General features: G+C 50.0%; 1 protein-coding gene across 1 annotated transcript; it reads right to left on the bottom strand.

Annotated features, from left to right (window-relative positions):
- Positions 1-286: 286 nt before the first annotated feature.
- CD99L2 (CD99 molecule like 2) lies at positions 287-25,175 on the bottom strand. The gene is made up of 11 exons (XM_031048281.2): positions 24,886-25,175; positions 10,106-10,171; positions 9,089-9,127; positions 7,682-7,780; positions 7,057-7,134; positions 6,616-6,708; positions 4,676-4,738; positions 3,744-3,779; positions 3,539-3,658; positions 1,463-1,528; positions 287-1,081 (listed from the first exon to the last, which is right to left on the bottom strand). Exons 1-11 carry the CDS (start codon positions 24,944-24,946, stop codon positions 1,017-1,019), a joined length of 786 nt encoding a protein of 261 aa, XP_030904141.2. The 5' UTR covers positions 24,947-25,175; the 3' UTR covers positions 287-1,016.
- Positions 25,176-26,031: the final 856 nt, after the last annotated feature.

Genomic DNA, 26,031 nt, shown 5'->3' with positions numbered 1-26,031 from the left:
ATCAGAAACACAAATTCCTGCAAGATAGCAAAGGTCTTGGTATTGGTTCCACGTTGTGTGAGCACTCAGATGGGGCTGGAGTGCTCTTGGCAGCCCAGTGTTCTGCTGAGCACTGCTCACAACCCAGTGCTTCCCCGAGAGCTGCAGGAGCCCCATGCAGGATGGTGATGGAGGGAGCACCCATCCTTTCAGGAGATTCTGCCTTTTCTAAGGGTGACACAACACTTTAGATCCCTTTTCTGCTTTGGGTGCCACAGAGTGCTCTCATGCACACATTTTCCATTTTGGTGACAACATAGACATATCACACAGGCAAACTATATTGCTTGGCACCTTCAGCTCCATCCAGATCTCTAACATAGTCAAGTATTCCAATGGTATTTGCTGTAAGTAAGCACTGCACTCACTGCTGTATTTGTGACTTGGTGTGAAAATCAGTTCCTTTTATTTGGTTAGAAGCCCAGTGCTGGGTGGTGGACAGCATCCTCCACTCCTGGCTTGGGAGCTCAGCCCAAGGACCCCACCTGAGGACCTACCCATAGGCACTTCATTTTTAGGTGTAGCTATACTAAGGACCACAGTGCCCTCAGGAAATGTGCAGCTGGAAGTGACATACCCATAGCTGATAGCAGAATTTGGCTGGAGGTGCTTTACAAAGACTTTGACTCGTTTCCTTTGGACTGTAATTCACAGGCACTTTGCTGGCCTCCCAGCTGCAAGCTCCTTGGAAAAGACCTTGTCCATTTAGAATTGGCCACTGCTGAAGAGCCTTCTGTTGGTTTGCATTCACCTGCACATCAACCCTACCATTTACTTTGATGTAAACATGTACTTCTTTACAAAAATACAAACACACACAACCGCTCTAACCCTACAGCCTAGAGCAAGAAGAAGCCAGTTCAAGCCTAAGTACACATTAAATAGCTTTGGAGTCAAATTAAATAGAATGCTAAATTACAAGCATGTAAGGTCTCAGTTTGCTGCCGACTGATTCTTTCCTAGCCCTGGGTCATGCTTCACATCTTCGCACTGTCTTGTCTCGGTGGTTCTGCTGACTGCTTTTCCAGGACTGAATACTTGACTGGGGAAAAAGAGAAAGTCATGAATACAATAGCACATGATGGGACCCGAGCACAAGCAATTGGTGCTCAATACTGGTTGGGTGTATGCGACAATTGATAAGCCTTTGCAGTAGCCTTGAATATGATTTTCTTGTATGAGACACTCTCGATGGCTGAAACCACATGTTATTAACTGCCATCATCTGTAGCATGAGCTCTCTAGTTTGACCACAGCTTTGCTTTGTGGGCAATAAAGGGGGAAAACCAAGAAGCTGCAGCATCTCCTAAGTGGTGTTTGCATCACAGTGACATGGTACAGCACAAGAGACTTCCTTACAGTCCCTCAGTAAAGCTGCCTTTGGGGGCAGATGCAGACAGGGTAAGGAATGCAACGTTCTCACCTTGGGGTTCCTCACTTACGACAGCTTCCATGTTTTCACCTTTCACATACTCCGAGTTAAGTCCCTCTGAGAAGTAATAATAAGGAAAGTGAGATGGGAGGGTAGAAAGTGACAATGATTTGCTTTGATGCCTTAAATACCCTGGTAATGGGCCTACCTGCTGTAAAAGCAAACACGTCTTTTTGCAACCTCCTCTGCATTAACAGCAGTATGGAAATACCAGCAAACCACCAACAGTGCTGAGAGAGCATTGCTGGATTATAGTGACCAGAGAAGCTTGCCTAGAAGGCACAGCCTCTAGCAGCACAGGGGAAGGGGCAGCACCGCTCACCATGGCCCATCTCAGAGGTGCAGACTGAGCTAAGGCTGTCCTGGCTGTGCCATGGGCAGTGTTGGGAATGCTGCATCTCAACAGGGATGGATGAGGGAAGGGCAGGCAGCTGTGCTGGTTGCCAAAGGAGGATGAGGTATCCATACTGCATCCAGGCAATGTGCACTGTTCAGGTATCTAAACTTGTTTACACGTCTAAATACAGCATAAAGTGTGGCAGGGACCTGCTATGCCTCATCCCAGGGTTTGATGGGGCTCATCTGTACTGACAGTTGCCAGGGCTAAATCAGTGCAATGGGAGCCCTCATGTAGCAATGGGGCAGCAATTTTAGATAGAAACTGGCTAAAACAAACCCCATAAACCCTCATTCCAGCACTGACACTGCAGCTGCTGAGCCGTGGAGGAGAGGAGCTCCAACAGCTCCCATCCTGCCTGGGCATGCAGTGGGACACAGGAGGCTGAGCCCTAGCCCAGGGCATGGCTCACGAGTGAGAGAAGAAAGGGGGATGAAGAACATGATGTGCATGTCCTGTAGAGGAGCCAGCAAACACTCATCAGAACAAACTGAGAACCAAGACATGGTGCCAAAGCCTCACTCCAGCTGATGGGTGGGTAAGGAAAGAGCCGAGTCCATTCCTCACAGCATCAGGAGGGTGGTCATTATACACCAGCACTGCTTCCCACCACCACCGACCCCCCAAGACATGTGTTCTGCTGGGATAACACCAAATGCAATTTATGTTTTTCAATAAAAAGCCACTTTTGCAGTGGCTGACGGCTCTCAGATTCCTGTCATGCATTGCAGTGCATCTAAGGCCTGACATTAGCCCAGCATGCCATGTCTGATGGCTTAAATTAATCCCCCTTTATAATTAACTTTAATTTCCTGCTGCCTTTCTGGGGCTTTGTGTCTCTCAGCTTCCCCCTCATCAAAGCCTTTACTCTTTTTTCTATTATTATTATTTATTCTTGCCAAAATACCATTTAAGTGTGGGGAACAGACAAGGGTGTTTCATTCCATCACATTCAGTTGACTTTTCCTGCTGATCTAATTTACCAAAATGCTCCTGTTTGTTTCAGGCACAACTGGGAAAATAGCACAGAAACCTCCAACCCTGAACACCCTTCCCCTGAGTGAAGGAGACTCCAGCTGTTTGCAACCACCCCATGAGGGGCTGCAGGACCCCCCCACTGCCAACCCAGTGCTGCAGGGTGATGCTGCTGGACACCTCCTGCAACCTGATGGTGCTTTGTGGCAATGGGAATGCTGCTTCATCTGCACTTAATTGCAGTGATTGCTGCACACCTGCAGCAGGGTGGGCTGGGCTCTACCACCCAGGGCTGTTGTAGCTGCAGATGGTTGTTGTGCTTCCTCTGCTGCCTCTACCCGGTGAGTTTTTGCCTCTTGCTGACATTCTGGAGGGGAGGGAAGGTTTTGGGTTGTTTGTGTTGGGCTGATGTGGGTTTTACTCGTGTTTATCCTGTTTGGTGTTGCTGGTTTTATCTTTGGCTGTGACTGTCTGTGAGAGGCTCTGCAATGGGGCCTAGGGCTGCTGCTGCTGGTGGGTTCCTGCCCTGCTGGGTGAGGGGTTTCAGTGACCCATGGCTGGGGTTTTGGTCTGCTACTGCATGCCTGACACCCCACTCCTGTCTCCAGGCTGGAAAGTGGTAGCAGGGCTCAGGGGGCAAATAGGGATGTGCTTGCTCTGTGCCCCTGAGGTGCTTGGTGTGGGATGGGACTTACGTTGGATGCTGAAGCAGAACTTCTTCTGCTGGTAGGAGATGTAGCTGGTGACAGCCCCAACAAGTGCCATGGCCAGGCCACTGGCAATGCCAGCAATTGTCCCTGTATCCGTCATTGTGCCTGTGGGGTGCAGAGAGAGTGGGGTGCTGTGTGGTGGGGGCACACACCCCCCATCCCACAGCCCCACTGCTATGGTGGTACCTACTTCCATTGTTGTCGTCGTCAGTTTTGCCTCTGCTACCTGCAAGAGAGAGAAACCCATGAGAGCCCCTTGCTCCCCCCATCATGCTGGGCATCCTGGGGCACATATCCCTGTGGGCACAGTCTCTCTGCTGACCCAAACCTCTGCAGATCATCCTTGCCTCTCAGAGGGGTCTAAACCTGCTCTTATCCTGCTGTGAGTGCTGGGGGGAGACCCCTCTGTGAGCACACAGTGAACCTCACCTGCACCCCATCACCTCTGCTGCTATCAGCATAGAGAACAAATGAAATGCTGCCAGTTACACAGCAGACTTGTGCCGTGACAGGAGGTTATTGGCTATGCTCCATAATGTCAGGGAATCCTCAGGCTTGAAGTCTGTTTTAACATCACCTTCCCTGGAGAAACAGAGCTGGAAGGAGCAGCTGCTCCTGCAGGAAGCTGCAGTCCTCACCCAGTCACTTTAGATCCTGAATTTATGGAAGCAGGTCAGCATTGTATTAATGCCTCTGATGTGGTTCGTCCTTGGCACAGGGATTCATTAATGTTGATTGGGTTTGTGGTTTTCATCTCTTTACTTGACGGCATTTAATATTTAATGCTGTGGATCCTCGCAAATGCACGGGCTTAACAATTGTTGCTGGTTCCCCTCCTTGCTCCAGCTATTGGTGGTCGCATGGTAGAAGGCAAATGCAGGCTCATGCCCACAGCACAGGGGTGAGCATCTGCTCTCCAGCTGATAGTGGAGGTGCAGAGCCTCTCTGGCATCACACATAAACACCTCCCACTGCTGGCACAAGGACCACAGAGGCCAAAACCACTGTGTTCCCCTGGCCCCATGGCTCAGACCCCCTTTCCCCACTGCTCTGTGCTTCCTAGGAGGTTGGTTACTGCTGCTTACAGCTGCAAGCAGAGAACACGTGTAGGTCAGTGCTTACCTTTCTTCTTGTCCGGGCTGTAGCCACCATCCACAACACTGGCCAGGTCATCGTCTGAAAACCCTTTAAAGATAACAGGAGCAAACAGCGGTTGGTGCTGAATGCAGTCCTGGCAGGGGTATGGGGAGCTCACCCCTCACCCTGCACAGAGCCAGACTCACCCAGCAGAACTCCAAAGCCGCCATCCTGGGGAGGTGAATGCAGCCAAAGCTGCCTAGGAAACAGCGTAACAGGAAGGAAGAATAGCACATGGCTTGCTTGGGATGAGAGGGATCCCAAAACCTGAGTGCTTTGGAATGGACAGGGCCTGGGAACAGGATTTTGGGGGGTTCTGGGCAGAGGTCACCCTCAAGCACCCTGCACCGAGGATGGGAATGGTTCCCCTCCGGGTAGGCAGAGGCTGCTCTGTTCCTTCTACTGTTGTCTCTATAACTGGTTGTTCCAAAGAGCTGTGGGGGCTTTCTGTGCAGCAGGGCCCAGAGCAGGCGCCTGCACACCCATTTCAACCAGTGGCACCCAGTCTGCTGACTGCTCCATCCCTAGCAAGAACAGGGACAGGTCAATAAACAGTTCCACTCCTCTTGGGATACCAGATGTTAACAAAAGGTTCAACCCTGAATTATGTTAAGCTTATAAAAGAGATAATCCTGACTTTAAGTCTAGTTTGAAAGAAATACCCCTGAATCAAAGTTTGAATACTGGTTTGTTATTTTAACTGAAATGAGTGATGCATTTATGAGTTCTTTAGCTGTTCTGGCTGCTCAGCCTTGGTTGGCAATGGAGGGAGGAAGAAGCAGTTGGTGTGTGCAGTGGCCACTCTGCTTCTGGTGGGCCAGCCTGGCCCAGGGTCCTGCAAGCAGGGAGCTGACTTCCCCCCTTTCCAGTTGCTCCAGTGGAAGAACTAAGCAGTAGCACATCTTGGTACAGGTGAAAATGTTACCTTGGACCCAGTTGTAGTGGGAGTCCTTGAATGGTTTGGGTTGAAAGAGACACTAAAGCTCACCCAGTTCCAACCTCCTGCCATGGGTACGGACACCTTTCACTAGACCAGACTGCCAAAAGCCCTGTTCATCCTAGCCATGCTTAACTCACACAGCATAGGTGCATAGGAACATGGCCTGGGAATCAGCAGCTGAATGAGTGGTGCTGTTGAACCCCTTGGCTCAGTCCCAGAGGGGCACAACAAGGTGCATGATGAGAGTAGAGACCCAATGTTAAGCCAGCAAACCTTCTCTGATGCGGTGCCTGTTGAGGGGTTAGCTTTGCCTTGGTGCCTGGAAGAGGCTGCCTTATTCACCAGCTTACACAGAAACAGATTTATGGGCTTAGTAATGAGTGTAAAGAGGAAAACCAACCCTGACTATGCAGTCCCAGGCAGTCCAGGGTGCAGTGATGCCGGGGAACGCGTGTGCTGGTTTGTGACCCATGCCACGTTCCAGTGGTTCAACACCTCACAGGAGTCTGAAACCTCAACAAGCCCAGAATATCAAAGTGCAGACAAGTCACCCAGTTAATTCAATCCCATAAAATACCTGACTATTAATTACGCATGTGAGCAGGGTATATGGCCATCTCGACATCAATAAACTAGCCTTGCAAAGTCTGGTTTCCAGCTCAAGTGCTCAAGGGAACAATCCTCGTAGACAAATGATTCATTCATCAGAGTATGCCTGTAGCGTGTGTTATGCCAGGACTTAAGCCTGCTCTAGGTTTATGTTTTGGCAATGACTACGAACCCCAACAGCACATGTCCTTGGTTAAAGAGCTGCCAGGTACAGGACGAGGGGAACTTAACACAATCACCACAATTTAATGGGTCAGAAGAGGCGCTGGGAAAGAAACCTGCAGACAGGCAACAGGTCATTAGGCAGAGCCCCTTTCTGCCCAGGATGGCAGAGGCAGGGGCTCCCTCTGCTCTGGAGGAAGGGAAGTGAACGTACCTTCACCTGGCCTTATGTCCGGCCTCCCAGTATCCTTCCGATCGTTCTTATCATCAAGGGCATCAGCCAAGTCAAAATCATTAGGATTCTTTGCTAGAAAACAACACGTGGGTTAACACTGCTGGCCATAGGCTGGGTTGTTCTGCAATTAATTAATCATAGAATCCTAGACTGGTTAGGGCTGGAAAGAACACTAAAGATCATCTTGTTCCAGCCCATGGACAGGGACACCTTCCACTAGACCAGATTGCTCCAAGGCCCATCCAACTTGGCCTTGAACACTGGCAGGGATAGGGCAGCCACAGCTTCTCTGGGCACCCTGTGCCAGTGCCTCATAGAAATGCTCAGCTTTGCCAGGGAAAAGCACTGATGAATCGTGGCACATCCAGCACCAGCAGCGGAGCTGGGGTGGAGCCACAGGGCTGGGGTGCTCATACTCACCTGGGTTATGTTTGGGGGGGGACCTAGTAGTTTTTGGCTGCTTGGTTGTGGTGCGGATGACATCCCAAACGCTGTTGTCTGAAGGGAGTTGGGGGGAAAAGAGACCAAAATGACATTACTCTCTGAAACATGCATCCGGACAAGTGCTGGGAGGGGAACACCCTCCCTGCAGAGAGATAAGGGCTGTGCTGCAGTGGTTGGTTCTGTGCTCTGAGCCCTACACGGCTTCAGCTGACACCAGGGACCCCACTGCCTGTTGGTGCCTGGGAATGCTCAAACTCTCAATGTGAGTGGTGGGTTATGTGCCAGCCGGGATTGAACTTGGGAAGTGGACAAGCAGGGCTGCCAGAAAACCCTCCCCAAACATGTGCCACTGGGATTCATGCTACAACCCGCTCATCAGAGCTCTGCCAGTGTGAAGCCAGTCGCACACCAACCCTACCATGGCATGCAGGAGCAGGACCAGGCACCACCATAAAGATGCTTATGGATGTGTGTACAGATGTTCTACTTCATTGATGAAATTGGTGAGTGAAAACACTCCCTGCAGAGTGTTTTCCCACATCCAGACCCCCAAGCCGAGCACACATGCACCCTCCATAGGGCACAGGATGCTCCGCAGTACCTGGCTTTCCTGGCCTGGGGAAGGGCTTTGGAGTCGGCTTGGCTGGTTTGGTGGTAGTCTCCGGAATGGTGTCAAAGTAATCAGCCAAATCAAAGCCTCCTGCAGGAGAAAAGGGATTGTTAAAACACCCATCGCTTGTGGAACGGTGAGAGGCTTCCAGCAGTGACCCCTGCATGGCAGCTCTGCAGCTGCTATTGCATGAGTGCTGGAGGCCACAAGTACCTGTGCCAGTGTGGAGCTGAAAAGGGCATCAAGCTGCTCAATCACAACCACATTGCAGAGCCTTCAGATCAGGCTGGACATGGTTCAACTCCTCCTCCCTGAGCTGTGGTTCCTGCCCACCCCAAGGCTGAACAACCCCTAAATAACACTCTTGGGGCATCTTCTGGTGCAGATGAGAAGCTGCTGTGGGCATCGAGCTAGTGGCTGGGCCCTGCTCTGCTCCCTGTGAGTGACTCTGGGCTGAATGGAGCACAGGAACACACTGCAGGAGCCCTTGGTGCCATCACTCATCCAAAAAGCACTCCCCAGGGAAGAATTAACTTGCCTGGATGAAACCTTAGCCTCAGTGTACATCCATGTCCCAGGGAGAGTCTATTGGATCAAACAGCCAGGCTGAGATCCAAACCCTGCTGTGCTGCACGTGCTTCTTGGCTCTTGTCTCTTCTTGTCCCTAGCAAAGACCATGGTGGCCAAGGAGCTGGACAGTTGGATTTGCTTACATCTGTGCCAAGATGCTGATGCAGGGGTGAGCAGATTCACTTCCGAGCACTCCCCTGCTGCAGGTTATTTCAGGCTCCCCAGCAGGGTTGAGCAACCCTCAGCTCTTGTGACCGTGCTATATTTAAGTAGGTATATTTGGCCACAGCTGCACCAGAGGAGCTGCCAGCAGTGAAACTTGGGTGTACTTAAGGAGCTTCCTCAGCCAGGGAGGCTGTGGGGCTGGCCGGTCTGCACATCTGGTGGGCATAGAGAGATGTTCTTTCCCTGGGTGGGCTTTTCTATGGAGACTGGAGTAAAGAAAAGGAAGGAAAATATCCTCTGGGCTCCCTTCTGGAAGGAAAGCTAGCAACTGCCATTCAGCCAGAAACAAAAGCCCTTGTGTAGCTGAGCTGTGATTTGTGCCTTTTCCATTATGATACTGCAAACTGTGCAAAATGCAGCTTTGGCCATGAATGCTCCACTGCCACTCACCTTCAGCATGGACAGAGATATCAATACTGCATTTACTCTGACCCTGCAGCATGTATGTACACCAGCGCCAGCCTTCATATGGGCGAGTGAAGGTGCCCCAAGGCAGCAGCAGCCACACATGGGCAGCCTGCAGTGGGGCTCACATGATTCAACCCCCCCTGGGAAGCAAACCCCACACTGTGCTGAAATGATACACACACAAGAAGGTCTCACCTGGATCACCTGCCGGCTTCCTGGGGCCCATGGGAGTCGCTGTGACAAACCAGAGGAAAACAGTTATGGACATCACTGAAAACACATCACTTCTGGTTGAGAACCAAGGGCTGACATTCTGCCATGAGCTTTGAGCTGAGCATCACCAGTCTGTGCTTGTGAAGTCAAGAGTCCAGAGCCCCAGAGCCCTGCAGGACTGAGCCCAGAGCTCTGCAGGACACAGCTGCCTCTGTGCAGGCCAGCATCCTGCCAAGCCAAAAGCAGGGAGCTGTGATAAGCTGCTCCCAGTTAAGCCTCATGGAGGCAGCAGCAAGGACACACACTGTACTAAGAGTCAGCTGCCAGGGTTCTGCTGTCTCCTGCCCGGTCAGTCAGTTTAATGGCAGATGATTTCCAGCCCTGTGTTATGAATAGGAGGTTCCCTGTCAGCTAGAGGAGTTTTGATGGTACCCTGATGCTCGCATCCCAGCGCCCCTGGCTGCTCCTGGCCTAAACCAAACTACAGTCAGCCTTTAGAGGGAGGGATCATTTGATTTATTTCACCCCCTGTAAAGGACTACCTATTAATAGTGACGACCATTGCCAAGTATATGAATGAATAATAAGCAAGAGTCGTGGCTGCTCTATTCCCATTAACTTCCATTTGCGCCTCTGAATACTGGAGTGTTTCTGCTGGGCTTGTTTTCCAGTGTGCTGATACTGTGAGATGCGACCCGACCCCAGACCCTTCATCGACATGTTCAGTGTCACTGCTATGTCAAATCACTGCCATGCCTCTGTGTTTTGCTCATGGCAATCAGAAAGTGAAGGGCACATAGTCAGCAACCAGCTTCTCCAGGCCCATCCCCAGTCCTACCTGTTGGCAAGCCCAGATGGACACTGCATCTCCTCAGGCAGAGAAGCTGAGCTAGCCTGTATCCTCCATGACCCTCGCACCAGCACCAGACCCCAAAGAACAAACTGCATCCATGAACATCTGTTTTTTCCTCTTTAAGACAATAAATAAGTGTGACTTACGTCGCTTGGTGGTGTGGTCATACAGGGCATCTTCTAGGTCAAAGCCATCTCCAAAGTCCGCATGACCTGGAGACAAAGAATCAGCTGTGGTTGTACTTGGTCCGCACAAAGCAAACTGCCTCTAAATACAGCATGGTTAGATTCATTTGCTCAAATTGCTTTAGTTTTGTGCTGTTCTTTTCCAAGCCTGACCCATCATCAGCGATGAGGAAGACATCAACCTCCTCCGAATGCTGTGACTGTTAAATTGCAGAGCAGTCATCTCTGGATTTTCCATTTGTCTGCCCTAATGGATGCAGTATGAAAACACACGCTATGCTTACATTTGTCAAGGAGAGCCTACCAATTCATCTCTGGGGCTGCCACTCATCTGCGGCTGTGCTCACGATTATGTGTTTGCTAAACACCATGAAAACATTGGGACAGCGCAGACAAACCGGGTGAGAAACAAAGAAGCCCTCTGCACCTCTTCTTCACCAACATCAAAGGCTGTGCATGACAATGTGCTGCTGGCTGCCGAGCACAACTTAGCATTTCAGAGACCGCCCGCATCACTCTGCATGGTAATGCAAACCAGGCCCAAACCCCCATCCCAGGGATACACCTGACAGGGACAGACAGGGGGTTTGTGGATGCCTCATCACAACTCCAGCCACTTTATAGTATCTCAGGGATAACTCGGCACTCTTCTGTGTTCTCTTGCGACAGGGCCAGCTAATCCTTCCTCTTGCTGTCCTTTTTATACGTGGTGTTAATTACTGTTGACTTACCCTAGTTCTGAATGTATTTGTCTTGATAAATTCATGCTTTTACATCTCAGAGCATGCTGAGTAATTAATATCCTTTGGGTTTGCTAAGTACTGCAGCACTGCAAGAGAACATTAAAATGGCTTTCCTCTTATTCCTACTGCTAAATGGATTTAGCCATTGCCACCTGAGCTCCAGCGTGCTTCATGAATAAATTGAAAGCTTTAGTGACAAGGACAATAACAACAGGAAGGCACCAGTCCATCAGAAAGCAGGTATCAGTGTTTTGGTGAAAAACCTGAACTGAGAGTGGTCACTCAGTACTGCAACACCTCCAGCTGGGTTTCACTCACACATCACACCTCGTTTCAGTCGCTGTCTATTCAGATGTACGCTCAGCAAACCTGAAGGCAAGTTAAATGGCTGGAAAGTTGCTATGGGCTTCTCTCCCCTGGCAAAGCACTTGCTGCTGGAGGTAAGTAACAAACACATGTCCCACCCAGGGGGCCGTGTTTCTCATTGAGATGAAGGATGCCAATGGTTCCACTGTGGACAGGCAAAACCACCCACAAAACACAACTGCCCAGCTTCAGTGCTTGGATGGGTGCTGCTAAATCACTCCACATCCCTTCTGAGACCCCACAAGCTCATTACTGCTGTGGCCAACTGTCCCAAGCTTGCTACTCTGTCCATTTCTTGCAGGCTCCCTTTCCCAGCATGGATTTTCAGGACCAGCAGGGCTTTGTCATTCTTGTCTTTCTATTGTAAACTGCTCAAAAACAGGTGGAATAGGAGAACTGTGGTGTGTCTCTGGCAGGATGAACAGCACTACAAACCCCATTGGGGAATGGGGAAATGTCACTAGGTTTGGTTTCAGTTCCCTCTGCCTCTGCAGCAGGCAGGGCAAGCTGGCAGGAGAGATGCAGTGGCAGCACCATGACTCGCATTGGTATGCCAGGAGCCATCCCCTCCCTCTCCCCTTGCTCCCTCTGCTCTCTATGATTAGATGTTAAGGGTGCTGATTTGCTGCATGCTGAGTCCTGATGCTAGCGCATCACTTTTGATGTGTGAGCTCAAACACCAAGTGAGGGCAAGTGGGTGCTCATGGCAGTGCATGGAGACACCCCCCTGGTGGGGACACAGGCCCTGCAGGGAATGTGAGTACCCCAGGAAATGGGCTCCCCCCAGCCTGGCTTTGGGGGCTCATGGGATGCACTGGCTGGGTTGGTGACAGCTCCCTCGGCATCTCTCCATGCAGGACAACAGGAGTGTGCCCTTCCAGAATCACTCTCCACAGAGCCAGCTGGCACATGAGTGGGTCCAGGGGGATGAAAGACCCTCAGGACCCTCCATCCTCAGGGGACTGATGTAAAACAGCCATTGCCAACACGTCCCAGCTGCAACCGCATCCCAAAGGAATCTCATCCTGCTTGCACGCAGCCTATGTGAAGGTTAGGAGAACTGTTGACATGCTGGATCACCCTGGACAACCTTTCCTAGGAGCTGCAGTGCTTGGCACAGCCTGTTTCCCAGGGCTTTCCAACCGCTACCCATAGCAAACTGAGATCCTGTTGCAGGGCAATGTAAACCCAGGAATCCCCTAGGCACTGGTGAGGATTAGTAATAGATTGCCAGTTAATTGAAGCTGACAACAACTTTATTTCATACAAAGGGTGTTATAGAGACATATTACACCTTTTATGGATCAATAACAGTGCTGTTGTCAAAGGCACGCAAACTTGCCTGCTCGCTCCGACAGATAAGAGCTGAATGCTCTCCTCTTTATCCTTTTATTCAGTTATTAAGCAGTAACAAACCCAGCACTTCACAGAGAGATGCCTAAAACCCAACCAGCCCTTTGCACACATGTTTACCCTGCAAATGCAGGTTTTTGGGAGGCAGCACTGCATGCCCCGAGTTCCACCTCCACTGCAGGATGTACCCACGCTGCCTGCAACCTGTTACAGGGCTATAAACCCACCAATACACAAACCCTCTGGTTGTTTGGTGTTGGGGGAGCAGCTTGGGATCTTCACCAGGGTTCATGACTAGGCTAGTTTGGGTTTTCTTCACCCTCCCCATTTCAGTGGGGCTGAAAGAACTGTCCTCTCTGGCTGCTGGGAGAAAACACACATCCTCAGGGGCAGCTGGAAGGCAATTCAAGCCCTGGGTGCCAGCTGGCCAAGGGCACTGGAACATCTGCAGGTCTATGGCAGGGGGGAAATGGTCAAATGAGATGTATTTGCCATATTCTCTGTTATGTGACAATCAAACTGAGCTGAGACATTTCATGGTGCCTAGCAGGAATCCCCAACACCCGAACAGGGAGTGGGGGGGTACCCACCGGCAGCTGAGCTGGATGGAGACTATAAAATGAGGTGAGAGTTATGGCCAAGCTAGTTCCCTTGCCTCTCCCCGACTCCCCTCACCTTGCTGGGGGTATTTTTAATCAGAGCTAGCTGCTCTTTGAAGGTAGAAGGGTTTTGTGCCCTTAATGTATTCGCTCCTCATTATTTTCTGTAGCAAGCAGCTCAAACATGCAATTGTACTCATCAGCTTTTCAGCTTTTACAATTATATATGTATTCTAATTAAGCCCTACTGTTTGACAAAGCTTGAATTACAGTATCATAATTCACACCCAGTGTATTGCTAGGCCGTCTGCAGCACTCAGAGCAAGGTGTATTCCATTTTTAGAGCCAGCCCACAGATCTCTTTGTGCAATATATATGTGTTTAGCTTCCCTGGGAATTGAGAGCCCGCAATGGGATGAGATTGACAGCCCAGGAGATTCCGGGAGAATGCAAAGCAGGTACAAGGGCAGCGGAAAGTAAGTCTGCAATGGATGGAGCAATGGGAGCAATGCAGAGGGCAGGAGAGCAGGAGGAAAGAGTGTGCTGAGGGTCACAGGCATCAGGGTCTCCCCAGCAACCAACCTGGGTGTTTTGGCTCTGAGCTATGGTGTTGGCACACACAGGTGGTTCCCTGTGCAGGACACCCACAGCTGCACTGGCACCACTGGGTGCCAGGGATGGGTGCAGAGCCATCTTGCGCTGCTGGTGGTGCATCCTTGCAGTGGCATTAAATGCTCTCTCAGCAGAGATACAGCCCCAAAGGTCTGTGAGGAGCAACTGGTTGCTCCTCTACAGGTGAGGTTTCTTCTGCCTCTGGCTGCACCGGGGACCTCTGGCACACACAATGGCACACTGCCCTTGGCCAGAGCAGCAATCCGGGTCAGCACAGACCAGAGCTTCAGACACAGCAGTACTTTCCAACACCACTGCCTGGGTGCTGGCTCACATTGCTTGCAAATCTTGAGCTCTTGCTGACCACACAGGACCAAAGCACAGTCCTATGTGTGTAAGGACAGCAGAGCAATTCAGAGCTGTGGCATTGCAGACAGCCTCTGGGAGCAGCTCTGGCCAGCCAGGGGGGTTAGGACAGCTTCATGCAGCTGTGTTCTCTCCAGATGTGCCCAGACTGAACACAGACCTCCTCTGGAGTCAGTTCTGCCTTGAAAAGCAGCTTCTGAACTGTCTCCATCTCCTTTGCCACTGTCAGGGAAGACGAGGAGATGCCCCTGCACAAGCATCTCCATCCGCAGCCCGCTGGGGCAAGGGAAGGCAAGGGTGAAACTCAGCCCTCTGCACCCACCACAGCAGTGGGACGATGTGGGACACTGGGGGTACATCACCCCATCCCAGGGCATGGCCAGGCGACAGTGGTGGGACACAGTCCCTGGCTGGGATGGCCCCTGCTCCTAGCAGGGAACACAAGGTAACTAATGCTGTGGTTCCCAGTGAAACATTGTGATTTTCAGAAGTACTAATCAAAATCATTCTTGATTATGGCAAAAACAACCTCTGCTGAATCTTTTTTTTAATGCAGTTAACAAGGGTATATGATAATTCCAAGCAATCTTGCTCTTGAGATTAAAGGAAAGCCTGCCAGGAAGCACATGAATAAAGCTTTAAGATGAGAATTTGCATAATGAAGACTTTCTCTTTGTGAAGGGACTAATGGTGGTTATGTTTGAAACCTATTAACAGAAATGCCTAAAAGCCTCTGCTAAAGCCACTGCGCTGCCATTATGACCCATGCAAGCTCACACACTGCTGGATCCCTGCTGGGAATATCAGCTCCACAACACCCCAGTATGCCCTTGCCTTGGTGAGCCATGCCAGATGGGGCAGGATGGGCAAGTGCAGGGCAACACACCTTGTGTTCTAAGCCACAAGCAGTTGTGTGTTTCAGTGCTGGATCAGAAGCAGATGACTGCTGCCATCCGATCTGAAGGCTTACAAGGAGTTATCTGAATTGCTCAGCAGCAGCAGGATATGCTCAGCACCCAGCAACAGGGATGGAGGTGGCGAGGAAAACACGACCTCCAAAACCAGCCTGCATCAGGTGGGCTCCAGGCTCCTTCAGCACTGGAACAGCAAGGTCATGGTGAGCAGAAAGCAAGCCCTAGCTGGCACTGGACTATAGAGGAGCATCCCATCTGCTGCCATCTCACACAGCCTTGCTCACTTCTCCACAGCAAGGTTTAACACGTGGAGGGAAGTGCCCTCATCGTCTCTTTCCCAGCATCTGCATTGGGCAACCAGCTCACAGAGGGAAGCCTGCATGGACACTGAGGTGAAAGGACACGTCTTTTCCTCCTCACTTCTGGCATGGGAGAAGAGCCTTTAATCCAGACCTGTCTGCAGGAGGATGAGTGACTGATTGATTGATTGATTGATTGACTGACTGACTGATTCTTCAGGTGGCTCTTCCCCCAGCCCTGTCCTTCTTAGAGCAATGGCAGCTTCACCATCAAATCCATCAGCCTTCACTGCCAAACCCAGCCAGCTCCCACAGGGACAGACAGCACCCTCAAATCCAGGGGCATTTCTTCATGCTAAACTGTCATCCCAACCTTCTCCTTCCTCCCAGAGTTTCTCTTTCCCCTGCTCTCAGTCTCACAACTCAAACCACTGTGATTACTGTGTTTCATTAAAACAATGAGCTGAGAAGGGCTATTAGAGCAGCTCGGTTGCTGCCAGCTGATTCTGCTTCTCCAACAGGGACCAGCTTGGAGGTTGCAGGAACATGGCAAAGAGAGTGTTCTCCACACGCCTGGGAACTGAGATGCAAAGGGGACAATTTGCTGTCAGAGGGAAACAAAGTGTTTCCACACATTCCACTGCTGTCAGTGTTGGTGCATCACCGTGACAAGGCTGTGAGCAGGACGGGGCTGCAGGCACCAGCTGGCCCCAGGATGCTGCATCTCTGCTAGGGACAACCTAATGCTGGGGGGTGATGTACTGAGTGCCCGGGGTAGATGTGTACAGCCGCACAACAGCTGTTCAGGAGGGGATGCACAGACTAGGGCTGCATGTGAGATGGTGCTACCAGAGCTGGGAGAGGCTTCACGTTAGGGTTTCCTATGGGATGTCTTGGACCAGCCACTGCACACTGGGCCTGCCCCATCTCTGGCTCCACAGCACCGTTCTCTCCCTGTCCCTACATGAAACAAACACTTCACCAGGTCTTCTTCCAGCCCAGTATGGTCAGAAGGCAGGTAGCCCTGTTCTGGCAATACAAGATGGCAATCAAAATGGTTTTCAATATCAGCACTCAAAGCTTTCAAGGCTTCCAAGGCCCTCTGACATCTCTGAGCAGGTGATTCTAAGCAACTTTAACAAGATAATCATTCTTTGAGTTTTGTGTCAAAGAAGACTTTGATGCAGGATTGGCAAAGCCTGCTTTCAATTAGTCCCAGATCAATCGCATCAGGAGCAAAAGGCTGTTTTGAGCACAAGTATCTAAAGCTCCTCCACAAAGTGGAATGCCTGAGCCAATCTGTACCCATAATGAGGGTGGGATGATGCCCAGCTTTCTGTGCCTGCGTTGGGTACAGGGACATTGCAGCAGTGGGCTAATGTTGGCAGGGGGAGCTCAGCCTGTCCCAGCCCTCCTAGCTCTGCCACTGAGCTCTGGGAAAATGCCACAGGTAACCCTCAATTCAAAGATGCATTTGATGGGAACAGGAGTTATTTCTTCTCTTCACTCTTTTGCTGTTTCTTTGGTTTGTTTGGGTTTGTGGTTTTTTTGCTGTTTGTTTTGGGTTTTTTTAAGGTAGAACAATTTATTATACCTAAAGGATGAAACGATGTGAATAGCATCATTCTTATATTCCAAGAGTCCAACTACTTTGCAAGTGGCAGAGTGGAAATTAGTACTGACCCTACTGCAGAGGTTAGGCAATAGTTAAAGATGACTTTCTCAGGTCACAGAAGAACCAACAGTGTGATTCAGGACTCAGGTTTGTCCCCCCCTAGATGCACTGTGCAGGGGTCCACTGGAGAGCTGGATTACTGCTCCTGCAGCAAGGTAAGGAGAGACACTTGGGCGCTGTGATTCTGGTCCTGAGCTCCTCACAGTGGAGGGCAAATGGGCATGGCCCAGTGCAATGATGCTGAGATCAGCCCTGCCAGGGAAAAGCAGGCTGGGAACAGGAGGCAGGATCTGATCTGAGACCACTTTGTGGGCAACCCTGGCAAAACCTTTGTCCAGGAGCACTGCCCAGCCCCACCAGGCATAAGGTGGGAAACATGGACCCCTATACTCATCATTCCTCATGAAGGGCAGGAAGCACAGCAAGTACCTTTTCCTGTGGCTCTTTCACATTTTCCTGCATGCTGTCCACCAGAAACATTTCGAGGCACATTCACATTAGCCACTTGATTTCTGCTTACACGTTAAATCATGACTGTGAATTTGCCTAGGGCCAAAGATGCCTGTTTATCAACCAGACAACAAATTGTGACATGAAAGTGTCTTGTTCATAAGCCAGCACAGAACAGCTGATAACAAAGACAGTGATGCAGAAGCCCAAAGAAAACTGAAGTGGGAGATTAAATGCTTATCACCTGATTCCTGATGGAAAGAGACTGCTCTCATCAGATAAAGATTGAGAGAAGATGCTGTAGTTAAAAGTAGGTAAATAGGGAATTACACGGTAAAAGTGCTGGTTCATCACTAGGGATGTGCTATTCCTGTTGTGCTGTGCTATTTAAAATCAGAGCAGTAGTGGAAATGAAGACTTGGGTGATGCTGACAGATGGAGCGAGGCCCTGGGAGAGCATGGGGGCTCCTGCTGAAGGCATTTGTCTGCCCCAACACAGCCTGCACTGCAGGGCTCCTGCCTGGCTGCTGCTGCTGCAGTGCCTGAGCTGCCTGCACCCCTTCCCACAGCACCTCACCCTGCAAACACAGGGGAGGTGTTTAGGATCCAGCCTCTACTGCTTTGGGTGAGGGGGATCCCTGGAGCATCACAGACCTGAAGGAGCTGCCAGCATGAGGAGACAACAGGGTGGGGGCTGCAGTGTCTGCAGATAGGTGAGCAGGTGGGGCAGGATCTGGTGCTGATTTTTAACCATCAGCTATAAGACCATTCCTCCAGGCTCACCCATAGCAAGGAAAGCTGTATCCCATCCCTCAGCCTTGTGCTCTGCTTCATTGTCAATAAGGTGGGTTTGGCTTTTTGCTTTCATAGAGGAGTTGGACAACTGGAGGTTTGGGAAGCTGAGTCTGGAGTGTGCATCCAGCTGCTGTTGCTGCCTGAGCCCAGCACAAGCTGTGTCTGCAACTGTGGAGGCAAATCCAGGACCTGCATCTAACCGGTGAGCACCAACTGAGTATCCATCACCTCCCAGCAGTGTTAGTAGGAGGGAAAAGCAGAGTCCTCTGTTAAGCAGGTGGGAAAGGTCTGCTGAATACTTCTGCAGGGGAAAAACTGTTGCTGTTAAATGTCAATTTACGAGGAGAAACTGAAAGATTTGTTAGACAATTTTATGGTTTGGGTTTTGTGTTTCTATAGATGCAATTATTTTGTTATTATAATTTACAATGTCATCTTTTAGAGTCATTAAAGACAACTGCTTAACCCTGACATAAAACACTTCCCTAGGTGAAGGAGGTGCACAGCAAATACTTTTGCCTCCATTTACCAGGGGAACAGCTGCCTTATCATCAGAGCACCATTTGCTAGTGATGTGGCATGAACTAATTTGAAACATAAAAATAGGAGCTCATTGAGCTCAAAGACAAATCCACCAGCAGGTCCCTTGCTCCCTCTGGTCTTACTTGTGGAGGAAATAGTACCAACATACACAAAGCAAACTGTCTGTAAACTGTTACTGAATTCAAGTGTTGTGGCTTTGAGATTTCCTCTGCAGAAGTATCTAAATCATTCGCTCAGTTAAGAGCATCATTACAAAAGAGAAAGAAGGAACATACCTTTTATTCAAACATACATTTAACCTCCCTTAAAAGTCTGTTGTTTTCTGCATGAGGCTAAAGAAATGGATTGGGATCCGTCTGTATTTTGAAAACACACAGGCTCAAAGCTCAGTCCTGTCCTGTGGATTCAGGGAAATAACGAATTCTGCTTTCCTGGCAAATAATTACACACAAGCTGCATGGCATCCACTCAGTGTCTCTTGACAGTGCGTGAGACAGTCTGTCACCAGCAGCAATAGCTGATGCCCAGCGAGCAGGGCCAGGCTGAATGCCCAGCCCAGCTGAAGCATCTGGGTTACAAACCAGCTTGCTTCTGGGCCAGAGAGCAAGGGCTTGCCTGGGGAGAGGGGATGTTCAGGGCAGGCTTGCACTAGATGGAAGCATCGCTCTGAAGGGTTTAGCTTTGGGGGCTGTAAGCTTTTCAGCCTGGTGTTGCATTGGCATCAGGCTACACGGGGATTTCTCTGGCCGAAAGAGCTTCCAGAGTGGGAAAATGTGTTGGGCAAGGGTCACATTTTGCCAGTTCTTGGTCTTTCTACCTCTTAATGCCATGAGAGCATACCCTGGGGTGCACTCGGGATCTATAGTAGGAAATAGGCAAATCTGAGAGGAATGCTATGTACTGAGTGGCAGGATGGGACCTGGGGAGGCTTTTTCTCCAGATGCGGTAGGCAGGGTCTGGCATTAGGTTTGCACAGGTCATACTGTCTGGAAAGATGCCCCAAGTCCTGCACTAGCAGGGACACCTGAATGGAGGTGGCTGATCATCAGGGAGATGTGTGCTCCAGCTAGCTGCTTGCTTTCATCTCATATAGGTCATATAGGGATCTGACTTTGAGACTTTTCCGTAAGCTCCTACCCCTAAAAGCTCATATTTGTCAGCAGATGTTGCTTTAACATCACATGTTAATGTGCTGTTCACTAATGTACCTTTTGCAGCACAAGCACCTCCTTTGCTGGAGGCTGGAAACCTCTTCTTGTTCTGCCTCCCACCCTTCTAGAGCCAGCACTGCAGTTACCCCTGAACATCCCACCAAGATTATGTCCTTCAGTGTGATTCTTCCAACTTTCACACATTCTTTCTATCCAGATTTCTGTGTGTGGGCAAAGAAAGCATCTCAAAGGGCATGCAAAATGCTGAGCAGTTCCCTTCTCCCAGCACTCAGTTTGCTAGAGACAGCCCTGTATTAGCCTGTGAGCCTTCCAACAGCAGAATGATGCTGTTCATGGCATCCCTCCTCCCTGTCTGAGCTGCCACCCCCAGAATCTTGTCAATGCCTCTGGGTTTGCTTTCTTTGGCTTTTCTACAAGCGTACAGTGTGCCAGCACTGAATCCCTACAGCAGACCTGGCCCACTCCTTCCCATGAGATGCTGTTCATGTTCTTTGATATCTCAGGGAAGATGAACTTGCACTCAGCATCAGCTTTCTGCCTGTAGCCCCAGTACTCCTGCCTCAGTCATTTTCTGTGTTACACAAGGTTGGAAAGCAATGAAAAAGAACCTTGGGAGTGACTACAAGACAGTTTTGTAAGTATGCATTAGCATTAACTTTATTCACATCACAACAGTAGGTTTCAGAAGATCAAAACCTGACCCTGTGTGGCTCCACTGAAGTCCCTGCAAGCATACAGAAAGCATTTGCCTCGCTTTGTGGTGGTGAACAGGCTCATGTTGTCACTCTGTTTCCTTCTCAAAAGCATCATTCACTCAGCAAACGCATTCTCGTGCCCACATCCCAAATCACAGCTTGTGACTACAGCATCTGGATCACTAACTTTGAAGTTCTCTTTTCACAACTAGTCCCTTCCTGTTCTGCGTTTTCATACGCCGCATTCATCTCCTCCCGTTTTCCTCTATTTGAGTTCTTCTACCAATTGAGTTCTGTCAATCAGATGACAAAGGAATTATTGCAGAGGTTTTTCTCTCTGCCATTAGTGTTAAGTAGTTTATTAAACATACATTTTATTTATAGAGTGGTTTCAGATGCCCTGCCTGCTAAAACCTCATCTTCTCCTTTAGTTAACTGTAAAGTCAATGCCCTAAACCTCCAGGAGATATTTTTCCAAGGAGAAACCAATTTGTTTTTAAACTGAGCAGTCCTAAAAGTTTACTCTAGTCAACACTGGAGATCAATAGACTCTTTTGTTTTATATGCTTTAAGGGCTGAAATGGTTGCAACAGATGTAAGGCAAAACTTTCATTTCTATAGGGGGGAACAAGCCCAAGAGTTAGATGGTCATTTCCTAGCACAGATATTACTATGCTGGTAGAAGAACAAGTTACAAAATACAAACAGAAGCATGGAAATTAATTATTTCCAGAGCTCTGTACAGAAATATCTGAGCATGGCACATTTAATTAATGCATATTTGTTCAGAGGTAATTTGTAAGAACACCAATTAAGATTTTCCTGCTTTTTCACAGGCACTAAAGACTCTATAAAGTAAAAAACATTCTCTACATGTATTACTTTGACTTGCTGCTGATACCTAGTAATTATAAATTTAATAACATAATAATGTATTATAACAAAGATGTGTAATGCAGGTAAATGCCTAACCCAGCACTGATATCTCCTTCAGCTTCAACAGCAATGCCAAACCAAGTGTCTGCCTTCCACTCCGAATTCCTGCCTGCAGCTCTCCATGACAAGTGACCTCGCAAGCAATGAGCACAGGAGCAGTGGGTTACCAGGTGCCAGCATCCCCTCTTCTGCCAGCTGCATCCATCACTGCCCTTTGCAACACAGAGCCCGAACACCTGGAACAACATCTGGAAAAGAGCTGGCTCCTTTCTGCTTTCCCTGTGCTGCTGGTTGGGCACCGTTGTGTGGAGACTGCAGAGGAGCCTGCAGTGAGTGGAGCCATCTGTGCAACAGTTATAAATAGCTAATTACACTGTCTAATATTACTTTCATATTTAAGTAATTATTGTAATTGCTGGTGGGATATCATAGTCATGCTCAAGAGAAGAGGTGACCTGTGAGACACTGTCTGTTAAGACACAGGATGACAACATGGAGAGCTGCCCATCACTGGAGATACTGCAACTGTGGAAGATGTGCCCAACTATGCTCATTGCCAGTTTGTAATCATGAAGCTTTTCTTCAAGCTTTTATAATGCAATATAAAGCCTAAAATCTGGATGTGCCCCTTCTGCCTTATTTTGCACAAACATGTGGCTAGCCCTGGATGATTCAAACATAACTGTTTTCTGAAAAGCTATCAACCTGGAAATATAACATCATGGAACATGGTAGCATAGGGAACACTCAGCTCTGGCTGCAGCAAAAGGCAGGGAATTGAGTTTCCTCCACTGCATCAAAATACTCAAAAGGCTTCTGCATGTCACTGTACTGTGGGAATATGCCAGAGTTCAGTGGCACTAGAAAGCATCTTGAGCAATCCCTATTTCCAGCACTGCACCTACAACCATAGAGGTGCTGAGGGCAGAAGGATCACAAGCAGCTCAGAAGTGCAGATGGATGGGGCATGGCTATGTCTGATAGCCCACCAGGCACTGAAGCACACAGTGTACAAAGGGACATACAGGGGGATTTGACCAAAGGGAAACCCAAAACCTCGTGGTGGGGTGTTCCTGCTTTATTGGACAGTCACAACCGAGATGCACACCGTTCCTGTGTCAATGGTGTATCCAGACCTCAGCTTGCAGGAATCAAAGCAATGAATTTGATGTCAAATTTGGTAGCCTGGGTTCTTGGTTGTAACCTCCAAGCTTGCAAGAGACTGGGCTGCCTGCAACCACGGGCAGGGCTGGAAAGACTGTCACCAAAGAAGCCAGGAGAAAAACCAGCAAATAGAGGCAATGAAGAAATATGATTTCTTCTGCTGCTGCATTGAGGAGCTGGTAGAAAGCCTTGTCTCAGAAACCTACTTCCTTTCCTGTGGGCATAGGATGATAGCAGGGAGGCTGCCCTAGTATCTGGAAGGCCTGTTCAGTGCTCAGATGGGCATTGCAAAGATGCTGCAAAACGTCTGTGAGAGACAGAGGGATGAGGAGACATCCAGCACATCTGAAACAGCAGGGGAGGAAGCAGAGGCCATGTGGAAAGGCTGAAGCTGGGCAGCAGTACCTCATCTGCACACGTCCAGTGTCAGCACAAGAACTTGTAAGTGCAGAGCTTGCCTACCTTTATGTAGTTATTTCCATGGAGAGGCAATTTAGAGCAGTTCAGACAGGAGCTGAACATGACGTTGTTCAATTACCTCTGAAGCCTTGTGCTGGCAAGAATGATTTATGAACGTTTCAGTGAAACTCATTGTGATACAAACACAGCCAAGGATGTTTAAGAGCCAGACCCAGTCCAGGGCTCCAAAATGGAACAGAAAAGCATTTTTCTTTGCCCATGTTGCAAACAACACAGAATACAAATGAATCCATTTTTTGCTGACTAATCAGTTTGGGGGTTGTACATTTCCATCTAAAATCAGGACTTTCTGCAGTCTCTTAGCCCAACCTGTCCAACTGATACCCACCAACTAAAAACATAGCAGCTAAGCTGGTAAGCACAAGCAACAGTGCACCATGCTGTCACCCCTCCATGTGCACGAGTAGCTAAATACCTAACGCAAACAGAGACTAATTTCAGGCTGATCCACAGAAAACACGTTCTTTTCTAACAGCAAAAGTGGCTCATGGCCCACTTCACTCTTCATTTGATGCTGATATGTTCTAATAAGTCTGGGTTTGATGGGTGCCTCCTAGCTTATAGCACAGTCTTGGGAAAACTTTCCCAAGACATAATTGCTGTCAATTTTTCTGTACAACCTTTAAGAAGCCTTTTTTTCCCTATTCAAACAGCTTTTTAAACATTATTATTATTATTATTATTATTATTATTAAGAAACAGTTGTGGTAAGCTTTGCACTGATTTTAGCCCTAACCTGACCCCCCAAAATATAAATTCTTGTTTTATTTTTTCCTTATCTTCCCAGTTACTGTTCAGATGGGAGTGATTTCTGGGTTAGACGAGTCTGATCTGCAGAAATAGCACTCGGACTAAAAAGGAGTGAGAATACAACCAAGAAATTTGGGTCATGCAGAGAATCTAATCCAACAGCTCAGTAAGTAGAGGGCAAAACCTAAATCATCCCTCTGAGATGGCTCTATGCCTCCCTCTGTTTCGGATTATCAGACACTGACTGCTCCAGAGCTTTATACCTGCAGCATCGCACATCTTGTTTGAACATCACTGTGACACTTCCTCACACAGAGGCAAACACTGCGTTCTGAGATGCTTTAATCAGCAGTATTGTCATCTAATGCCAGGTTTTAGAGCCATCATACCTGTCAGATACCTGTACCAGGCGCATCATCCCGCAGAGCGGGGGGCAAAGGAAGGGGTTAGTGCCCGGGGATGGCGGAGGCCGGGCCCCGGCGCACAGGCTGGCGTCCGGCCATCTGCTGCGGTGTCGGGGCGCTGCGCAGGGTGCGGCCCGGAGGCGATCCCGGGCGGTGCGCCCTGTGGGGCCCTGCTGGGGGTGCATCTGCCCCATACCCAGGCCTCACCCCTCGGAGGCTGCATGCACCGGGAGTGAACCCAATGGGGGGGGTTGACTGCAGCCTCCGTGGGGTTCCCTCGGGGGGACGGAGCGGGGATCTCCGCCGTGCCTGGGCCGGCCCCTCCGCCGCGATCATGCGTAAGCCTCACCCCGAGGGACACCCCATCCATTCCAATCCCGGCCCGCTCCATCCCAATGCCTCCCCGCGGAGCAATCGGCACCTACCTGCGCCCAGCAGCGCGGCGGAGGCGAGGAGGAGCCCTAGGAGGCGGCTGCTGCCGGCCATGGTGCGGACGGGCTGCGAGCCTGCCTCGGGCTCGGCCGCCTGCTCCGATGGGGCGGAGCGGGTGCTCGGTGCCGCCCCCCGCCCGCAGGGCTGCGCTCCGGTCCCGGCCCCCGAAGAAAGCGATGGGAAGGCTCCGGAAGCGGAGGAGTCACGGCTGGAACTGCGACGACTTCCCGAGTTCCGGCACCGGAGGCTGCTGCGCCCTGCCCACCTCTACCCGTAGCGGCATAAAGGCGTTCCCAAGGCCCCTGCGCGCATCCTTTCGCTGCCCGTGTGAGACGTCTGCCCTGGATCCGGCCCCCGTGTGCTCATCGACGTGGGGAGAGTTCGCGCTGAGGATGCGCAGTGAACTGCGGGGCACGGGGCGCTGCTGCCCGAGGGGGTGGGCTGCAGAAGGGGGGGGCACCCCCGGGGCCGGGGGAGCCGGAGGGGGACAGTAATGGTACCGGGATGGGCCGATGGTGAGGCCGGGAAGCGGCTGTGCAGGGGAGGGAGCTGCTGTGATTTGATGTCAAGTCTTTAACGCGGAGGTTACGGAGGTATAGAAGTGTTAGCTGGAAGCGACCTCTGGAGGTCTCTGGCCTCAACGCCCCCTCGGAGCGGGACCCACGGACAGCAGGTCAGGTCAGCTGTGGCTTTGGTCGGTGTGGGATTGAAACCCTCCAGGGATGGAGATACCCCCATCTCCCTGGGCGACCTGCGGCAGTGGTGCCCCACCGCCTGGTGAAGGAGGTTCTCCTAGGGCCTGTCTGACTCTCCCGCTGACCCTGACCGTTTATTTAGCTGTCACCTCCTGTTGTGACACCTACTACTGCCAAGAAGAACTTGGCTCCATCGTCTTAATAATTGCCCTTAAGTAGCCGTAAGCTGCAATTAGATCTGCAGATTAGATCTCGCCAAAGCAAACAAACTGCCCCTTCTAGTTCACGTGCACCAGGTGCTGAAACCGCTTCTCTACATCTCTTTTTAAATGGGGGAGGGAATTGTTAATGATACATCAATTATCTTTATTTACTGATATTTATGGGTTGTTTCAATACAGAACAGGGGGTGAGGAGGTAGGCTATATTTAGGCCCTAAAGCCT

The sequence above is a fragment of the Melopsittacus undulatus genome, chromosome 6, assembly GCF_012275295.1.
Source record: "Melopsittacus undulatus isolate bMelUnd1 chromosome 6, bMelUnd1.mat.Z, whole genome shotgun sequence".
Lineage (NCBI taxonomy): Eukaryota > Metazoa > Chordata > Aves > Psittaciformes > Psittaculidae > Melopsittacus > Melopsittacus undulatus.
This window is presented reverse-complemented; position numbering and strand designations above follow the sequence as displayed.